We start from the raw sequence: 22143 nt of genomic DNA, 5'->3' as shown, positions 1-22143 counted from the left end.
GCCCTATTAACAACATAGAAAGGATTTATGGGCCTTTGCATCATTACATTTTCTTGCAGAACTTTGAAACTACGGAACTGAATAAAAAACATTTAGGAACAATATTTTTTTACCGAAAAATGCTAAGCTACGCCTTCATTCACCTTTACTTAAAACATATGTGGTAAGTATATCCAATTTAAACGAACGGGCTTCACAATTTATAACGTTTAATAAAAAAATATAGTAGAGGCATATATTTTTTTTAATTCATCAATTTAAGTCTAGAGTGAATAGGCATCTTCTAGGCAAGCGCGCTCCATCTTAGACTGTATCATAACTTTCCATCAGCTGTGATAACAGCCAAGCGCTAGCTTATGTACTTAAAAAAAAAATCACAAACATTACCAAATCTTTGCTGCTAATAAGTTTAATTTGATCAAGACTAAAAACAAACCTGTGTGCCACGTGCCGGCGTCTCCAATGTCGTCTTCGATTTGGAACGCTATCTAATGAGGACGACCAATCGGCATCACCGACACCTCGATTAGATCTCGATACAGCGTTCCTTGCTTCAGCACTTCTAGCGCTCTCCAGAAGTATCGCAGTGTACTTCGTTATTAACATCGTTTCACTATCACAAACTCTTTATATTTATCACATAACAAGTACTCACTGTTATTACACTGACACTATTTCATGCTCATAAAAAGAACATGACATGAATATACAATTCTTTGTTTAGAAATAAATGTGAATTAAAAAAATCTAAGTATGACGTAAATATAACATTTAGTATTTATCATTTAATAGTTAATTATAAAATAATAATGTATGCAAACATTTCACACAATTTTAAACAAATTCTCATAAGCGTTTGTTTTACCTTCGACAGTAACACATGAACTAAATGGAATAACGTTACGGCAGAATGACCACCACCATACTATCCCTTCTAACAACGGGATACAGTGAATTATGTTACACTCCCACACGTAACGATGTAATGTGCATTGAAATAATAACTTGACCAATACACTGTTTCCTGTGTCATTAAAATCATTTCATAAAAAAAACAAAAGTATTAATTTGTAAATGCAACTTAGAGATTTTGTTGAATATGAAAACACAAATATTCATACCTTACCATAAAACATTCTTAGGTGCAAAGAGATATTTTGAAATATGAGAACGAGATGAAGTATAAACACAATAATGTCATGTGTTTATGACAATTCAGGGGTGTGACAATATGAACCAGCAACATCTGGTTAAGATTCAAGTATTCGAACCACTGGGCCATAAAGACTCAGTATATCATGTCCATGAATTTTAAATCCAGATAAAAGTACTGACATGTTAAATTTATATTTATAGTTTATTTTAAACTTAATGGGCGAAACAAAACACAATGAAAATTGTATGTTTCATAAGAAGTAATAAAATATGTCAATCCAGAATAGAACAATTATGCTTCAAATGTTTCATAACTGAACACGTTAAGAAGCAATTATTGCCCAGCAGTAAGTCGTTTACGGATTCCTTAGTAAATTGTAATTAAATCAATTAAATATTGGAATTGCAGTACACAAACGCAAAGAATTTCTTATATCGTACGGAAGTAAATTTATTCACCAGTAACATTAACGTTACTTAATATATACAATTAAAGTGAAAGCCAGTGGAAACAACGCGGCAAATGTTATGCGATCAAAGCCATCAAGCGTATATCCTATATATCGGTATTAATTGTATTATTAAAAAAAACATCATAGACAATGTTAAATACGAAGACTGCCGGCAATTGTGTTTATAAAACAATTACCAGAGACAAAATTGGGGACGTTGAACAGATTTCAGAACTATATAATTCAATGATAATAAACTGTTACATAGAAATAGCAACGTAATAAAACTCATATAGCCCAAGGCTGGTATAAATTTTATTGCAATTTGGTCATTACTTTCAATGAAAATAGCCTCAAGTGTTTATTCAGCGAACCACTTACAGACTAATCTTAAACGAAATTTGTGTGATTGGTGTATCATTTTCCGAAATATAATAGCACTGATGGATTAATTCAGTTTTTAATAGTTTATTTTAATTTAAAACATAAAAACAATTAGATACAATCTCATTTTAAAAGAGTGTAATACATTAGAACATTTATATAATGGGAAAATACAATATTTATTGTGAACATTTGGTGTTCGGTTAGTAGTAGTAGTAAAGTAGTGCCTGAGGATTCACATTCGATAATATAATCGCAATATATACAGATATGACCTTTTGATAAATGTTAGAAATTGTCCTAGTATCAATTTTGGTGAAAAATGAAAAATCGCTTTCTAAGCGATTTAGTGTTTGACTATTGAAGCAATTTTTTTTTTATCACAACATGTGTAAAATTTCGGCTCAATTAGTTGAGTAGAACTGACTTAAAATTCAATTTAGTCCATTACAAATGTAAAAAATGTATTGTTTTCAAGATATGTTTAATTAGCAAGAAAGATTTAAATGATTTTATTATACACAAAAGATATTTTCAGCTGTAACAAATTGGATAAAAAATATACTAAACCTAAAAAATATACTAAATGATGATATCGCTAATACCACCCGAATGTAACTTATTTTCACTATTTCCACATTCACTTACTGTTATTGTTTTGGATATAAAAGGCCAAGTTGCAGAAATTGCCAGATATGCTTTTTGTACTAGGACAAAATGAGAATGAGATAAATTAAACAAAACAGGTATCGACAATGTACGGTACGCCCATTATGTAGATTATCTAGAAGACTTGTACAACAATACAAAGATTCGATAACAACTTCACCGACATTCAAGACGCCATTTCTTCGCGTATCCATAACAAACAACATAGATAATTTAAAGATCTCGACCAATGATACCGCGCCAATTCAATGCCAAAGTTGTTTATTTGTCAATACTCTCCTTGTGTTGTGTGTTGTATACAAGTGCATAGTGCATAGATAGCACTTGTATATTAAGAATAATTATATCACATTAACTACCAACCCACATTGGAGCAGCGTGGTGGAATATGCTCGAAACCTTCTCCTCAAAAAGGGAGAAGAGGCCAGGCTAACCTAGTAGTGGGACATTCACAGGATGTTACCAATATCACATTAAGCTCTTATAGCATTAGTACATACAATTTTATTAGCACTTAAATATTGCTAAATTTTGTCGCTATAAATTTATCTAAGACATATTTTGTAATTATGATTAATATGAATTATAGACTATATTGATATCAAAAGTTACGAAACGCTGAACTAATAGCTGCTAACTAAATATATAAAATTGGTTCACTTATAATTATAAAATATATTTAAGGTATAAAAAAATATAAAACAATTGTTAAATTGTGCCATAAAATTGCCCGAGCATGATTATAGCACGGGTCGTTTACTGTTAACGGATAACTTTATCTCGGATCTGGCAGGGATAATTGCGAGACAACGTCTACGCCGATTATAGTTTATAAACCACAATATCTAGAGATATTCGTGTTTTGTTTTCAACAGTTTTCCGTTAATGTCATTTCTTTCGACCTAAGTGTACATAATTTCTATTAGGAAACATTTATGTATACAAAATAATGACGAGTTAATTCTGACAAACATTTGCCTTGTACCAAAATCCATACATTTCTTTATGAAGCTTTTTGAATTTTTTTTTTCAATTAAGTTTAGAAGCAAAAATCACTTTATAAATATTTAACGTATAAATTTTATTGCAATAATTTTATATAAAAAAATATATACAATTTTTTTGATAAATGAATTTAATTAATAAATATAATGAAATTATTAAGGAAAGACTGTAATGAGTTAATTTTAAATTAAGAACACAACTTTGGTCTTTAATACCATTTTAGCATATCTTTACGTTACAGTTATATAAAAGGTCTTTACAAACTTTTCTAAATCAGAACCGGACTATCCGTGCATCCGATCAAACTTAGAATCATGTTTTTTTTTCAAACATCTTGAGTATTCAAAATGTGTATTTACAAGCTTTTATTTAACTTCACCTATTAGTCTTAGTCTTGAAAATGAATTTTTAATCTTGAGTTTTTAATCTTGAAAATGAATTTTAAATCCTACCTAATTGATCTGAAGTTTAAATTAATATTTTGCGCTAATGACAATACAATATAGGTACCATATATATTTTTTTATAAATGAACGTATTTCGTCACTAATACAATAAGGTCATATGGATTCTATTAAATCGAAAAACAACTATAAGATTTTATATTAAGTCGTAGGCCTCAAGTTCGAGGACATATACATATAGGAACTGATTCTTATATGGCTTAGTCATTTACTCACTGGTATTTATTGGTTTCCCTAAAAGGCGAAAGACGATTTGATATAAGTGATGGAATTTATTTCTTAGGTCATTGCTCATCCTTTAAATGTTATTATTTAAATGTGACGTAAAAATAGTTTTTCCAATCATTCGAAATTTAAAATTCTGTTTACTTCCTATTTTTTTACATACATACTTTTTTCTAAATTGCCAGATTATTTCACCAATGTTTAAAATTATCATTAAAAAAAGTATTTATAATTTAAATCAGCTAAAGATTTTCTCAAGATTTTGAACACACTATATTCTGTCAATAAACTATCTACTTCCAGCAGTTTGTAGATATATATATAGTTCTAAGTTTGCTATCTAGTACATAAGTAACTTTATAGTTAAAGATAGTGCTGACACAAAATAAATACACCTTTGTAAACATCAATGTATCAGCTTTGTTTGTAACAATAGATTTTGCAGTCAATACAAAATGTTCAATATTTGCTTAGCGAAGTCAAAGAACTGACTGATAAAAATACGTTTTAAACGAAGCTAACAAATAAATATTATTTAATTAAAATATATATTTATTAAATTTTAAACAAATTTCAATATATGAACAGCTTAATATTATTGATAGCTTAAACCTTTGGGACTGTCTTTAACGAAACCTACTACTTACAATAAATTAATTTCTTTATACCTACATCATCATATAATATCCAAGAGCCGTTAAAACAGGTAAGATTAAATAATATTGCATTAGTATTATATAAATATATAGTATTGTGTAAAAGACCGCCAACATTGAACATCATGGCAGCAAGCCAAGGAATGCCATGCTCATAAACTGAGGACTTGTCAAGACGGAGTATCATCGCGAAATAATTGCACACCTGAACTTTGCGACCCATTGTTTTACGAAATACTGTACTCATATTTTTTAAATATGCAAGAAAATAAAAAGTCATTTATAATACATGTATGAAATTTTATATCGAAACGTACGTATGATAAAAACTATAATAACCAAGTATAGATTTGTTTTTATGGACAGTTATTAGAAAATGACGAAATTACAATAATCTTTAGTGGGTGTTGATTAGATCATTTGTTGTTTGACAAGTTAAACAGAAGTTAAAATGATTCATAATGATTTCATTATTAATAAATGATGTGAGATATTACTTAAACAGGATTAATTCCTCATTAAAATAGAAAAATACATCGGTCAATGAACTCCAATTAAACAAACCAGAAGTACATTGCAAGTTTAATTCTAAACGTCACGGTAATAGTGTAACAAAAGCCAATAAGATTAATGAGTTACCTACTTCACATTTCACTTGAAAAAAAATCCTTTGATGTTATAAGTGGGTTAAGAAAGGTGCACTTGTATGGCTGGTCACTCGAGCGGTACTAAGCTTAAATACGTATTAAGTTTGCGGTATTTTCGCAATTCACAATCGCGCTATCCAATCGTCCGATCGGAAACGTTGGCGCCGGCGCACTGGCTCGAGGAACGTGCGTACGCGCCCTGCAGGACGAGTTCAATTTGAACTTGCTAAGCCGAATGCATTTTTGATTTCTTATTGAGAACGCTCAAATTATTTTGAATGGATCTTGATGGGAATTCACCTTTCTTTCAAAATAAGTCCTTCTCTTCCTAATACATATGACTTTTAATCGTATAATAGTTTTCCTTCTAGTTTCTATAATCATAAAAATAAAATAATCGCGGTTTATTTGTAATTCTTGAAAATACATATAAATCAGTTATTGTAATACTTTATAACAATAACGACACATTATTATAAAAAAATAATTAAATTAATAAAACTTATAAAAATCGGTGCAAAATAAATAGGTACCTACAAAACGCTCTAACAATTGTATGTAAACTAACCGCTATTGGCGGTGTCATCTTTATATCTTTAACATCGAATGAATTAATGAAAAAAATGAAATAATCCTGTTGTATATATGTCATTGAAATTTGTGACTTATTCCAACGTGTCTATGTTTGTTACGACAGCAATTGTTCACAATGGTTTGTTTTCATCACAAATAGTCTGAAAGTAAGCGGTCGTGATTTTAACAACATTGTACAGCAGGCAATGCGAAAGAAATATAAAAGCCCACACGAAGTCGGCCCAACCCTTTGATAGTACTGTCGATGGTCTCTCCCTCGGATTTTGCAATAAAACTCACGATCCTTAAAAGGGAAGCGATCACAAAAAAAACGTTATACAACTTTCCTTTTCAAAGGGATGAGGATGCATTATATGGAATAATGTTATCTGGGCGTAGCCTTTTATAGTCATCCGTGACTCTCGAGCAATAAGGTCGACAAAACGAGCTGGACATTATACCGAATAGCTTGCTAACGTCCCGATGAAAGTAAAATTTATCTAATGCGATAGAGATGCTTTGGTAACAAACATTTTTAAATATTGAACTTATTTATTCGATAAGTCCAACTATAACCTAACTTATATTATAAATGCGTAAGTTACTTTTTTTTTTATTTATTACGCTTTCACATCTTAACTACTTAATCGATCATCGTAAAATTTTGTAAACACGTTGTCAGGGGTGCAGAAAAGGACATGGGACATATCTAAGAGCTACTAGAAAACTACTAGAGGCTAGAGAGGGGTCTCAGTCTCTAGTAGTTTTCAATAAAACCTCTTTTACATATGTCATATAGTATTGCCAAGAATTAATTTTCGCTCATTATTTTCAAGATTTACATCCAATAAATACAATCACGATCCTTAAAGGCTTGTACGAAAACAATTTATTTTTGTTAAGCGCATTATTCTTTCGACTTTCACCAAAGTTTATACGAATGTATTCTTTGGGTGCATACAAGCTTTTAATCGTTGAAAGAATGATTCGATTGATTAACAAATAAAAAATCTTCTCATTATTCTCATATTTCAATAATTAATTATTCATATATGTTCGAAACCAATTCTTATTATCATATAATTTTTGTACTTTTTTATAGTCACATTATTTTATTTTAAGGCAATAATTTAAATATATAAAATAAATCAAAATGTAACATTATTGCTCTCCTCGAATTAAAACATTAATTTCACATACCAAACTACGTTGATATTTTAATCAATTAGTGCGAAGTATTTAAAATATTTATTTCAGAAGATCTTTAAAACGAGAACATAATTTAATTACTTATAAAATTAAATATTTACGCGAAGAGAAAACATTCAAGGCAACTTTCTTTACCTGACTGATTAAATTTGTATCAATTTTACCTGCCACCTTTGGGACCCTGACTGACTAATGAAGGCAAGCTATGAATACATATTACAGCATTAGTGTTCCAATGATACTGCATAATTAATAACAACAGCGCTCTTCACTCTATCGGCGAGACTCTTTATATAGACTTAACAATCTACAAACAAGTACACGGCATTTCGATGAGGCTACATTTTAGAAAAAAAATGTATATATTTTTGTTATATTTTTTATTATTATTGCTTTGTATTTTCTTTTTTTGTTTTCATATAAGTAACTAGAGATTTCATAGAATCTAATGGAGCATAGCGTATACGCAAATACATGTATTTCATTACGATTTTGTGTGAAGCTAAGAACTAGTACCACTTTTATTCTTGTAGACAAGGTCAGACAAATATTCGATATTATAGTTAACTCAAAATAACTTCTTACTACAATAATACTTCGATGGCAGAATCCATTAGATAATTTAGAAATAAGAAATACATTTTGTAGTAGTAATATAAAAGACATGGACGCCCCTCTTAAAGCAATACCTTTTTCATAATCAACTAAGTATCTTATAGAGATTGTTTGAGAAATAAATAAACTTACAATCAATGGTTATTGTCACGATTTGGTACCAAGTTCTACAGTTATTTTTATTATGAAGAATCTTAAGCCTTTTTTTTCTCGCAGTGGAAACCTTTAGAAAGGTACCCGGGTCATATGGGGGTGGAATCGGGTTATGTGGCATTCTTACCCACTAAAACCACTGCGATGGCCGTCCTCAGCACGGATCGGAGAGGCAGCGGGATCGTGTTGATATAACGCATCCGCGGCCTCTCCCGTGCTTTGCTCTGGTCGTGGCTCGGCGGAGCTCTTATCAGGGGGCGAATCTCGCCCCCCCCCCCGCACTCCTCGCTAGTGCGTACGACAGCGCGAGGTCATCTCGGCTGCCGTCCTCTTCAGGGCCTTCTGAAATAGGACGCGCGAGGCATCCACGGCCCCAGGGTTACGCCCTATCTTTTAAACCCCGGGCGTCTGGGCTATGGGAGGGCCGAGACGACGCCGTCGCCAACTCCGCCGAGCAGGATCGGCCCTTTCCCGTTCCCGCTCCGCCGTCTCCTTCTGGACCATGACGGTCTTACAGAAGGAGGCTACGGCCCTCCACGCCGATTCCCTGCGAAGCATCGCCGACACGATTGCTCACAGGGACAGGTCTTGTCCGACCTCACGGACCAGGATCTCCCTCTCCGCACTCCACGCGGGGCACACCTCCAACGTATGCTGAGAGGTTCCCGGTATGAAGTATCTTTAACCTTAATTAAACCTAACACATTCTATGAAACTTTTTTTATAGTTTTATATCGATGTTCTTTAAATTTTGAAAACATAACAAGTTAAATTTTCATAATAATGTTGAATTCTTATTTATTACTTCACGCTGTCTAAACAATTATTATATCTGCATATTGTTCTTAATTAATTTAGCATCGGTTAAAGCGTAAAATTGCTAAAACCTTGTAATTGGTCGAGATGCCTCTAACCGATTACAAACACCCGTGTTACCGAATATAATGATTACCGTATAATTTAAATTTTCTTTTGAATAGTATTAAATGTTTTGCAGCGAAACTTTTCGTATGTATTTAAAAAATGTAAATCTATGTGTAATATTAGATTAATACTACTCTGGTGGTAGGGCTCTGTGCTAGCTCGTCTGGGTAGGTACCACCCACTCATCAGATATTCTACCGCAAAACAGCAGTACTTAATATTGTTGTGTTCCGGGTTGAAGAGTGAGTGAGCCAGTGTAATTACAGGCACGAGGGACATAAAATCTTAGTTCCCAAGGTTGGTGGTGCATTGGCTATGTAAGCGATGGTTGACATCCAACATGCCAATGTTTCACCAAAGGCGTTTGGTGACCACTTACCATCAGGTAGCCCATATGCTCGTCCGCTTTCCTATTCTATAAAAAAATAATAATAAAAAAACACAGAAGAATAAATAAATGTTAAAACTAAACACATATTAAACTTGGGCGATAATATGTTTTTAGTATTGACATTTAATTATTTTTAATCATATGCTACAAAATTAGTAGATGACTCTTATGACACAAGAGCTTTGATGTAAAACGTGAATGTAGTATAATAATTAAGTAAATTAGAACATATTGTAATTGTATATAAATTTCGATTTATTTCATTTGAAAAAATAAGTACTGAGATTTTATAGGTTCTTCTCGGTAAAATCTACATTTCAAAACATGAATAGAGGTAATTTTCAGTGTTATGCATTATTTGCAAGATAAAGGAGTACTCTCAAAAACGTCTGTAAGTAAATTGAATCTATTTCTCTAATATGTTATGCAATCCTAAAGTAAATATGTAATTTGTTAAAAATCTAAAACTATTACATAACTTTACAAAATAATTTAAATATGTGTTGGTTAAATGCAATGATTGAATGAATTTGCTTTATTTGTTTAGTCAATTCACTGCCCGACTTGACATACTGTACGCTGGTTACACGTACCTTTGTTGTTTGTCTTAGAAGGGCAGTAAAACCGTATAAATCGTAAACTTGGACGACCTGCATACATTATACATTGTGTTCGTATCTTCGGCAATGCAAAGATAACAAGTCATGTTCTGTATTTATAGAACCATTTCAAACTAAATTCGTCTAGTTATTTTTTTTATTTCTATATAACGTTTACCATTTTATCTGGTAGTTTCTTCTAAATCTGCACTTCTTCAAATAATATATATTTATTACCATAATTAGTTCAGGAGTTTTCGGTGGGATTAGCTTATTGCGTGATAAGTGATTATGCGTTTTTTTTTGGTGTCTTTTTTTGTCTTCTATCATTGTAATAATAATAATAATTTATATTTTAGTGTTCCTTAACACTGGCTCACTCATTATCAATCAAAACAACGCAATGAATTGTAGCAGTAACGTAGAGTAACCATTACTTTAAAATTTCCTTAAAGTATTATTTTTAGATTTACAAAACAAAATTAATGAAGATTTACTCCTTGAGTTATATTCTACTTATTTAACAGTTTCAATCTATACAATTTATTTGTACATAAAATATCCGTTGTGTTATAAATCTTTTGTTAGTTAATATACAAACTAACGTAACATGTGTTTCAAAATTCACAACTCCCATCACGTGGCCAGGAGGGAGTATATGAAACCTTATTTCGTTTACAATAAGGACTATTTTACAAATATAAAATGTTCCTAACATGATTTCTCTGCAAGCTACATATCTATACCAGACTTATGTCTGGCAATGACAACATTCTAAACCACAAAGAAAATTTCTTATGAAAAATAAAATATAATCATACAATACGATGATGTGATAGCTCAATAGTAACAAATGCAGTAAATGTCCCACAGTTGAGCAACAACCTCTTCCTCTAAGAAGAAAGTTTAGAACTTATTATACGTCCAAAATCACGGATTGATAGATATAAGTTACTGAAATAACTCAAACAAAGCCAATACAATAAATACTTCATGCAATACTAGTATTAGTTCAATTTCAAACATCTTCTATCTATTTCTCATAGTTTCACATTTAATATTAAAGACGCAAAAGGTGTTACTTGATATGACATATAAATTACAAATTGACCTTTTCAATTCAACAAACGGAACAAAACATTATTTAGTAGTGAAGGCCTATTCAGAACATTCCTAAGTTATTCTATAAATAGTTATGGACTTAAATAAATTAACCACTTATGTAGTCGACTAAATAAATACGCGATCAACATATATGTTTATTTTTTAATTTAAACGATAACTGATGTTCGTGTAATGAACAGTCGTGTTACATAAAACAAACAAGATAGACAACTGTAAAATACGTTACAGACAATTAAAATTGACCGTGACCTTTAAAATGTAAACGCAGACTCGATAGTTTCAATTACGAATGCTATTACAACAGCAGCTTTAGGCTTAATAGAATACCTATTAGGAGTATTTTTTAATGTCCCTGTGTCAATGTAAACGAGCCATAAGTGAAATGAGCGATATTTTTTAGAATAAACATTATATTTATAAGTGACATATATTCACTATCTACATTCGTACAATTAAGCGCAACGTTAAATAACATACACGACGCATGACAAGTAAATTTTTAGAACAAATCTTAATTATATTCATTTTAAAAAGTAACATTTGCTAATAATAAATCCATTTAAGATTGTAAAAAAAAATTATGATTGAAATCAATGGGTAGCTCTTTTTAGTTTTTGATTAAAATTGAACAGTTGTCTATTATACAATAAACCTTTTTTTAAATATTTTGTTGTATGTATGTACAATTTATGTTTTGATAATAACTCATATATAATCAAAATATTATTTTTCAAGTATGCCGTATTGGCACGCCATGTAGATTAAATCGAATGCAAAACTACCACCAGTTCGGAAAAAAAGATTCTACAGAGGAGAACAAACAATGAACTCAATAAATTTTCTTTATAATAAATAGTCAACTATATTGAAATAAATGGTCAACTATATATGTACGATTAAAATTATCTGTATGTAAAACAACGAATTCAAACTAAACGCTGTTTTCTTAAAAGCGATAATTTATTTAACTTTTCGCAGACAATTTATATGTAAATTAATTATTTGTTTGTCCTTCTACAATTTATATCCAAAAAGGCGCAGACTATTAATTTAACAACGTAATACACAATCGGAATACAATAAAACGAAATTGATATTTTAATTCGTATAATGAGACGGTAACGAATTTTCACATTAACAAGTTCATTATATGAGAAATTTCATCACTTATTAACATATCAATAACTACACTCTCATCCCCTTGCGTATTATATTACCGTTTTCAACAGGCCTCGTTTCAACTCGAATGTAAAATGATAGATATGGGGGAAGTACACGTGAGCTGTTAGGTGATTAATTACAATCCATGATCTATTATTCAAAGCATACAGTATAATTGTCTGCATTCGTCATATCGGTTTGGTGATAAAATGATTAACATTGTATTGTGTCATGGGGACAAAAGGAACTCTCGACGCAGTTTTGTTAAATTTTTGCCCTTAGCTACACTGGCTTGCTTACCTGGAATTGTCCAATATTACATATTAATGTTCGGTGGTGGATAGCTGATAAGTTGCTATTGGTACGGTAGAATCGATTCAGGCTATATAAAACAATATACTTCATTCACAAGATATTCTTAATTTATTTATCAACTAGTTTGACTGCCTCGTCAGCTAGATGAAGACCGCAGACCCGGAGGTCCTGGGTTCAAATCCCAGGTCAGGGCCATTAAAAAGTTATTGGATTTTAAATTGGTAGTGCGTACACTCCCATGCCTCGGAAAGCTCGTAAAGCTATTGGTCCTGCATCTAAACTCTTTCCGGTCGTGTCGGATTGTCATCCCATCGGATTATGGGAGTTGAGGAATAGAGAGTACACCTGTGTTTGCGCACACACTTGTGCACTATAATAAATCCTGCGCAGTTGGCTAATCTCTCTTGAGATTGGCCACCGTAGCCGAAATCGGTCGGTGGAGGACCTTATAGTTTCTCCCCACGACGGGGTCAGGTCATGAGACCGTGTATACAAAATTTCATAATGATCGGTTAAGTAAGATGTGAAAGCGTAACAAAAAAAACTAACAACTTATGCCTTAATATCACATAGGATTATATTGTTTATGCAAATATTACAATTGTTGATTTCTTATTTATCAAATATAATGTTACTAATTCGAGGAATGGTGTATAATTCTGATATTAATATTTTTAACAATGATGGCTAGCAATAATCACATCTGTAAGGAGTTTGAATATAAGTCAACCTCTTTATAGCCGTAATTATCTAGATATGAAGATGACATTATCTACCCCTCCCTACAACCAGGTAACAATTATCTTAACATTAAAATTTTACGACAACATCCAGTTATTCTAGAAATATATTTCTCTCATAAAATTGGCCAACATTAATTAATAATGAAACACGTAACTAATACCATGTTATGGCTGGTAACAAATAACCCAAGTTTGCACCATAAATAATCCCCTTCATCATTATTCAGGCTTGATACACAAGTTTCCCTTGAGTAATGACGAAAACACATGTCGAAATTATAAATTAACCAGTATCACTTAGTTAAACCTCAACTAGTACTTAATAATATACGAAAATAAAAACAATACAGACGATTAAATTCCTATCAATTAATTATGTATTTTTTAATTAATTGGAAGGAGACATTTATTATGTCTAAGCCGAGATGGCCCCGTGGTTAGAACGGACGAATCTTGACCGATGACAGCGGATTCATACTAGCCTGAGTTTAATTTTTTACCCTTAGCACCACTGAATTTTCATGTAATTCATCTCGTAGTCGGCGGTAAAGGAAAACAATGTGAGGCAACCTGCATGTGTCTAATTTTCTAATTCTGTTAGATATGTATCCATCAACCCCCGCTGTGGGACATTTACGGGCTTCTACTTAATTTACTAATATTTTAATTTTGAAATATGTCGTTTATTAAAGTTTTTTTAAACAAATAAATGAAAAAGGATTTAATTTAAACTGAAACAATGAATAGTATTTCACTTCTTGGAATATCATCAGATTTTAGAGGTCAATAAAGAAATCATTTATCTTCCCCTGACTTCACTCAGTAAACGCGGTCAGAAATGTTGCTCAATTAATTTATATTGCTCTGCTCGATTAATATATTTTATTTTATTTCACATAATCGTGTTATAATATATTACGATGTAATGAAATAATCTTTAAAAAGGAAATTAGTATAATAATTACTAAATTATGAAATAAATACGAACAAGTATATTAAAAGATTATGATATTAAAGTTGATAAAAGTGGTGATTATCTTGAATAATCAAATAACTTTTATTAATGAATATGTGTATTTGTCCTGCTGACATAACATTTAGCGGGTTCAGTGATCTAGCGGCTAGCTTGTACGGCTACAAATCAAGAGGTTTCGAGGTTGAAACCGGGGTGGAGTCCAATAAAAGTTACTTTATTGTCTTGAATTTCTCAGGCCGGAGATATGTAGTTAGCAGTGTTACATTCGAACGAACGAACAAACAGAAGAGATCAGGCGCAGAACCAACGGCTAAACGGGTTTTCTCGTGTCTGATTACCCCACCCCAGAAGACTAATAGTAAGGAAATATTTTTACTGGTGGTAGGGCTTTGTGCAAGCTCGTCTAGGTAGGTACCACCCACTCATCAGATATCCTACCGCAAAACTGCAGTACTTGGTATTGTTGTTCCGGTTGAAGGGTGAGTGAGCCAATGTAATTGCAGGCACAAGGGACATAACATCTTAGTTCCCAAGGTTGGTGGCACATTGGCGATGTAAGCGATGGTTAACATTTCTTACAAAGCCTATATCTATGGGCGTTGGCGATCACTTACTATCAAATGGCCCATATGCTCGTCCGCCTACCTATTCTATAAAAAAAGATTAGCCACCGTAATCGATTTAATCACTACTTAATTATTGTTTATATATATTATATTTTTAAAAAAAATTATAAGTAGGTAAATTTTCGATAATTTTCTTTACGTTACACTATATATAGTAAGTAAATAATACAAAGTGACTGCGTATAAACTTAACGCAAGTTAATGTTCACTCAAGTGTAATAAAATCTGAACATTGTACTCTCCCGATGTGATTAATTTCCTCGACGATTCGCTTGGACACATGACGGACGTTGCTTTGCTTTCCACGTTAGGGCTTTGACTAGTATACTTTGTATATTAATATGTTTATACCAAGTGTAGTATTACTAATTAAGCTGCGTATGGTAACAATATAAATGGAAATCAATCTCGCTATTAAGGTCAATAATTTTATTTTCAGTGAGAAAGTTTATGGTAAAGTTATAAATTGAATTTAAAAATTGGTTGAATGAACAACTTTCAAAACATATAATCTTTGATTAAGACGTATTAATTGATGTTATGACGAAATAAAATTTATGTCAAAAGAATGACTAATTTATTCTAAGTTAATCTTTTAAGGCAGAATGAATGAATTATATAAATAACAGATTTCTGAAGAAAATAAGCATAATAGAATTTTACAAATATGTTTCATTAGTTCAGTTTATATATAGTTTATAATCATTCAGTTTGCATTATAGAAGTAAGTGGTCGTCATTTAATAGAACTATATAATAAGTTTAAGTTTAACATTCAATTACGTTATCAAGAAAATAAATAAACATTACGTAAGACATTTATTATTTTTATAAAAAAATACAATTTAATTTAAAAGGGCAACCCTAGGGGGTATGTACCGTACCGTGTGGTATGAATAAGGCATTAAGTTTGAATTCAGAATACAACGAAAGCTTTATAGTTTAAAAACTTACAATTTATTTTAGCACACATTGTTTTTGAAGCTTTGTCCTATTAAAATTGTATACAAACTTACAAAAATCTTATTCGCATAAGCTTTTAATAAAAAATGCATTATAGTAAAATTTAAAAACAATTTAAGCTTAAGTAAGACAGTCTTGAATTTTCTGAAATTTAAAATATTCTATTCGATCGCTACCTCAATGCCAAGTTTCGAATACGTTTTTTGTATGACAACCATAAACAAACAATATTTCCATGTGTTCATAATATAATTTGCAAAATGAAATAAATAAAAGTAAAAATAGTAACAGCCTGCCAGTGCAACATCTTTAAGGCTTATACTAACCAACAAAGGAACTGCTAAGCTTGAGACTCGCAGCGAAAACTACTATCTACAATAAAATATTTATAGATATAGATATATTGTGATGCTGCCTGGCAATAAATTAATTTAAAAAAACTTGCAGTCGCTTTAAAATAACGTAAATCAATGTATAGACAAAATACAAGAAAGACAGAAAAAAATGCCGGAAAAAGTCCTCTTTATTAAAAAGCCGTGTAGCTTATTTTATTTAACTGCTCTAACGTTGATTAATAAAACATATCACATAATTTCGTCCGACGCTGGATGGTTTATTCACGTTTTCATCGAATGGGATTACATTATAGGCACAAATTGGAATGAAAACTCAGTTTTGAACCCCCAAGATTCACGTCTCTAACCATAACGTGGCTACCATGCCTCAAAATTAAATTATTAATTAATAATAATTTTAAACCAACCACAACTTTAACAATAATAGTTTACATGAGTCAATGTACTCAAATAGATTACGTGTAATTTGTCATGGTTTTGTTTAATACAAACTTTACTTTAAAATTACTTGAGTACTCGATAAACATGTTTTAATGTTATCTTGTGTTGTTTTTTTTTTGTAATTTATGATTATTGAATACATAAAAACATTTAATTAATTAAAATATCCCACAACTGTACAAAACAATTATATTTAAAAGAAAAATGTCGCGACTTATTCCATCACGCCGGCTCACTGTGGATATATTTGTCTCACACTTTTTCGAAACACCCATGATTCTTCACGATGTTTACCCTTACCGCCGATCACAAAATGACTTTTAAGCAAGCCAATGAATATTTTAGGAATTTTTATGAACTCTTAAGATTACGGCTCGTTTTACAAGCAATGACAAACATTGTAAAAAGTAATTAATTCGCTATATATATAATAATATAAGTAACAGTAAATGTAAAAAAAAATAGCTTTCTTTCTTTTTGAGAAGAATGTTTGAACCTAATCCTACCTCGCTGCTGCAATGCAAGTTACCCCAGAATTTCTTTAACGCCTAACACGAAATTTTAAGTGGAGAAATTAAGTGGGACTTGGCAGGGTTTCAATCTGAAATCTTCGGTTAGGAAGATTGACGTTTTCTAACCACTGGGCCATCTCCACGAAACAAACATATAGATCGATTTAAAGTATTATACAATGACAATAGCACACTTTCACAGCAACGAAGCATGTTATTCTCACCGAATGAACTCCGCTGAGTCAGACATATTCTGCCGTTACCGCCCATTCCTGGTACTTCGTGTAATTGAAAAGGTTGGGGTCACATAATTACAAGATTATAATTAGATAGTAGGTATCTTGATACCATACATGCGGGTTCTTCGAAAGTGTCTCGCACGCATTTTTGTGCATTTTAATTTGGAATTGTATGTAGTAACTAATATAATATAACTTGGTTTTCATAACGATACGGTACGCTTAATTTCAGCTGCAAACAAAATAAATTAATATCACAAAACTAATTACTACTGTTTGCAAGCAGAAAAATAAACATATTTTTATCTTTAATTAGAACAACCCGCAGCTTTGCCAGCGTCGAAACGTACATAATGCCTATTTGAATAATATATACACAATATTTAGATTAGCAGCAGTAGTCTAAAAAAAAAAACGTTTTGGTAACTCGCAAATAGTCGTGGTTAACTTAAAAAGAGTCAGTTATTTTTCAATTATATGTGAGAGAACGGGAGACAAAATAAATAGTAAAACCAATTTATAAGAAAACAAAGTATATTTAATACAATAACAAGGTATTATACTTATTTCTAAATAGTGAGTACAGTGAATTCGATACATAAAATAATTATGTTTAATTACATAATTAACAGAATAAATACAAAAATATGCTCACCTGGGTAATTACCAAATAAACAGTTCAGAGCACCGATAGTGCCGTGTTCAACACTGAACCACTTCTGATCTGTTGACATCTGTCGAGCCTTATATAAAGACTTGCCATTTGAATCAATTGAACAACCGTGTTATAATAAGACCGGAACTTAATTAAAGAAATATTATCTCCCACATATACACCGAGATTTCATTTTTATTTTTATAGATATAAAAATTCACATACATAACAACAAGTTATATACATATAATATAATAAGTGTCAATAATAATAATAATAATTATGTTTGCATGTTCTGCTAAATGAATTGTCTTTAGATGTTTTATTGTTACAAGCCAGTTTTATGTGTATAATAAAACAACCGTGAGAAAATATTATACATTTATTGTAATAAGTATTTTCTTTTATAATTATTAAATATTCTCGTTTTACTTGACGAGAATCGATCGGCATGTCATCCCTGTAATTATGTCGCATCGTCAAAGCGGCAACTCGTTTAAGGAACCGCAGTCTTCTCGAAACATGTCGAGCATTTCTCGATAAATAACGTAAGTTTACCAGAACATTTACCCATATTATATATCTCTAATATAATGATCATTTACTGTTCATTAAATACTAAAGTAAAAGTAAAAACACATGCAGAATACTCACGATGTTTTCCTTCACTGCCATGCACAAGATGAGTTATAAATACAAATTAAACACATGAAAATTCAGTGGTCCTTTTTCGGGTTTGCATTCTTCAAATTTTATTAATAATAAAACGTTTAAGAAAGCTTTTAATAAAATAATTTATTTTGTTTTAAATAGTTATCTTCCAAGAAAATAAGGGCTCTTTATATCCGGTCTCAACGTGATATCTTAACCCAATTTTGGTGAAACGTACCTATCCGTAAACTACCTTCGTATAACATATTTTTCTTTTTATATTTTCAAGGGATCATTACTAAGTACTTGAAATCGTTTTCGAAGGCAGGTTTATGGATTTCCATCTGCGTATGAATGGTACGGGAGGATTTTAGTAATACCGTATACGAGTGAATACTGAAATTGAATTGAAGCGTGAATCGTATGTTTATTATCTTAATACATAAAAATAGGTGCAGTACTTTGGTAATACGATTCGATGTGAATTCATATAGATATTATAACACGCTATACGTATACTGCTAAACATATATATACACACGTAAACAGAGGAGTGCCTATAAAGGGTATGGCGCGGGTCACGCATACTGGCCATACACGGGGCTGAGGAACCAAGAATATCCCATATTGTCGAAAGAAAAATGCACTTATTTTACAAACATCTTTAACAATGTATCCGCTCTCTTCATTTATGTTTCAAATAACGCCAGAAGATTCATACATAAAAATGATAAAGACTGGCAGGCTGACACGGCAGAAAGAGATTGCCAGCAAAGAATGTCTATGTAACGAAAATGAGACTAAAAAAGGAAAGACGCAAATGTTCTCTAAGAATAACCTGTTTTAAATTCATTCGTCTTTATTAAATTGTGTTTATTAATTTGTTTTAAATTATAATCCTTATTTATCATTAATATCTCGTTGACATATTTAGAACATGCAAAGAAAAGTCATTATATTGTGAACTTAAATGAAATTGTCTTATATAACTTAAAGAATATCAATATTGATGCCATGCAAAATCTAATTTGTAAAAATATTTTTTAAATATCTATTTATTTTATAATTTAATACTAAGCCGCAAATAGTTTCCAAAATATAGAGGCGGCGGCTTGTATCGAGTTCGTGTTGCGGGGAATCAGGTTTTCCAACTATTTAAGTTATTTAGGGTTTGCTCCGTTGTAAATCTTAATCGTCGGAAAGTTGGAGCAATGACTCGTGAAGAGGATTTAGGAACCGCTCGTAAATCTTGGTTACTAGAATTCAAAACATACTTTTAAAGTATACCTACTATTAATTACAATTAATGAACGCTTTCTATTTTATTATGTTTTATATAAGTATATATTAATGCAATTGAACTCATATAAAAGTTCAATAATAAAGTCAAATACACGACGCATATTTAAAAAAAAATCTATTTTACAAATAATTATTAATTATTCAACGTATTTTATTCCTTTAATAAGCATCGCATAGAATAACGTTATAATTATGTAATTAGTATTTTTTAATAAATATTAAAAATTTATTAAATTTTAATAAATATTAAAGCCGAGATGGCCCAGTGGTAAGAACGCGTGAATCTTAACCGATGATCGTGGGTTCAAACCCGGGCAAGCACCACTGAATTTTCATGTGCTTAATTTGTGATTATAATTCATCTCGTGCTTTACGGTGAAGGAAAACATCGTGAGGAAACCTGCATGTGTCTAATTTCACTGAAGTTCTGCCACATGTGAATTCTACCAACCCGCATTGGAGCAGCGTGGTGGAATAAGCTCCAAACCTTCTCCTCAAAAAGAGGAGAGGAGGCCTTTAGCCCAGCAGTGGGACATTCACAGGCTGTTACGAAATATTAAAAATAAAATAAATTTTTGCAATTTTGCACCGTCAATTTGCAGGACGAAATAAAATATATTTTTTTTTATACAAAACTCCCGTTCGGTATGAAAACCTTACGAAAGAAAAACGAAATGGAATTCATTAGCTGCTTTTTATTTTAATGACCTTTAAATGGTAGTAAAACGTACAAAACTAATTAAAGTACATATGGAATGATCGGAAATTATAAACTACTGTCAGGTAACACTTAATATATATAATAATTAATACTTAAATTTATATGTTAAATTTCAAACATTTAACTAAATTAAAACTAATTTACTACTTAAACTTTAACAACTTCGAAATTTTGACCTAAAATTGTTTATTCTGAACAAACTGTATTATATAAACCGCAGAAGTTGACGAATCTAATTACAGCCATCGCAGTAACGGAGAAGTCACTTGAAAGTTTACGCTTTTAATTAATTAAGCCTACAAATACTAGGATGACACACCTAGTTTCGCTCTGCGGCTGTGCGAAGTCAACGAAGTCGCTAATTAAATTAAGTACCCTTTCAGTAGAAATCTCAAATATAACGTCCTTGATTTATTTTAAAAAAAATAATTAAATATTTATATATTTATATAACATTACTTCAAAAGAGCGTGTTACTAAGAAATGTGTATATTTTATTAATTTAAAAATAATGTGGTATCAATATTGATTAATGCAAGTATAAATATATATAACATGTAATTAAACCATTCAACATATTATACTAACTAGCTGTTTCAGACAAAACACGAACTGACGATACAATTTACTTAAAAGTAGCTGGAATCAAAACCTTAAAAATCTTGAAGATAAAATCCTAATGCACTAACATTCAGGCATAACATCTCTCACGTATATTCCAGCGACGTCCTTACATCGTAGACTTGTACAAAAAATTTCAAACAAGCATTGTCGGGACCTAAGTTAAGCAGTTCACGTGCTGCAAACAAACAGAACGGTAGCGGCAGATCAAATAAACGCTGGCCACACGAATCCACAAGCGCGTAGAATAGTAATGAATTAACATGGTTTATTTGGATACAACTGTGTTTACAATGTAGCCGCTACCAACCTGTAAGCCAATAGATTTCTTTTAATTGGTTGATCAACAGGAGTGGACACAATGAGCCAACTTACTTTATCAGCTTCGCTCATAGACAATCGTGTTTTATATATTATTTTGTTCTATATAATAAACTTAATGAGAGATGGACTAGTAGTTAGAATGCGTGAATCTTAACCGATGATCGTGGGTTCAAACCCGGGCAAGCACCACTGAATTTTCATGTTCTTAATTTGTTTTTATAATTCATCTCATGCTTGACGAATAAGCTCCAAACTTTCTCCTCAAACAAGGAAAGGAGGCCTTAGCCCAGTA

The 22143-nt window shown here is 31.3% G+C and overlaps 1 protein-coding gene across 2 annotated transcripts in view; it reads right to left on the bottom strand.

The window, feature by feature from the left end:
- LOC126769336 (protein sprint) overlaps positions 1–22143 on the bottom strand; it is a 216376-nt gene that overhangs the window by 145650 nt on the left and 48583 nt on the right. The window contains exon 1 of one of the 2 annotated variants that reach the window (XM_050488011.1): positions 437–687. The exons of the other annotated variant lie outside the window; for it this stretch is intronic. Coding sequence (XP_050343968.1) covers positions 437–606 — 170 coding nt within the window. The 5' untranslated portion in view covers positions 607–687. Of the gene's footprint in view, positions 1–436; positions 688–22143 lie in introns of those variants that run through there. 2 annotated transcript variants of the gene reach the window in all.

This window comes from Nymphalis io, chromosome 7 (assembly GCF_905147045.1).
Source record: "Nymphalis io chromosome 7, ilAglIoxx1.1, whole genome shotgun sequence".
NCBI classification, from domain to species: Eukaryota; Metazoa; Arthropoda; class Insecta; order Lepidoptera; family Nymphalidae; genus Nymphalis; species Nymphalis io.
The sequence above is the reverse complement of the archived record's forward strand: the minus strand, read 5'-3'. Positions and strand labels throughout refer to the sequence as shown.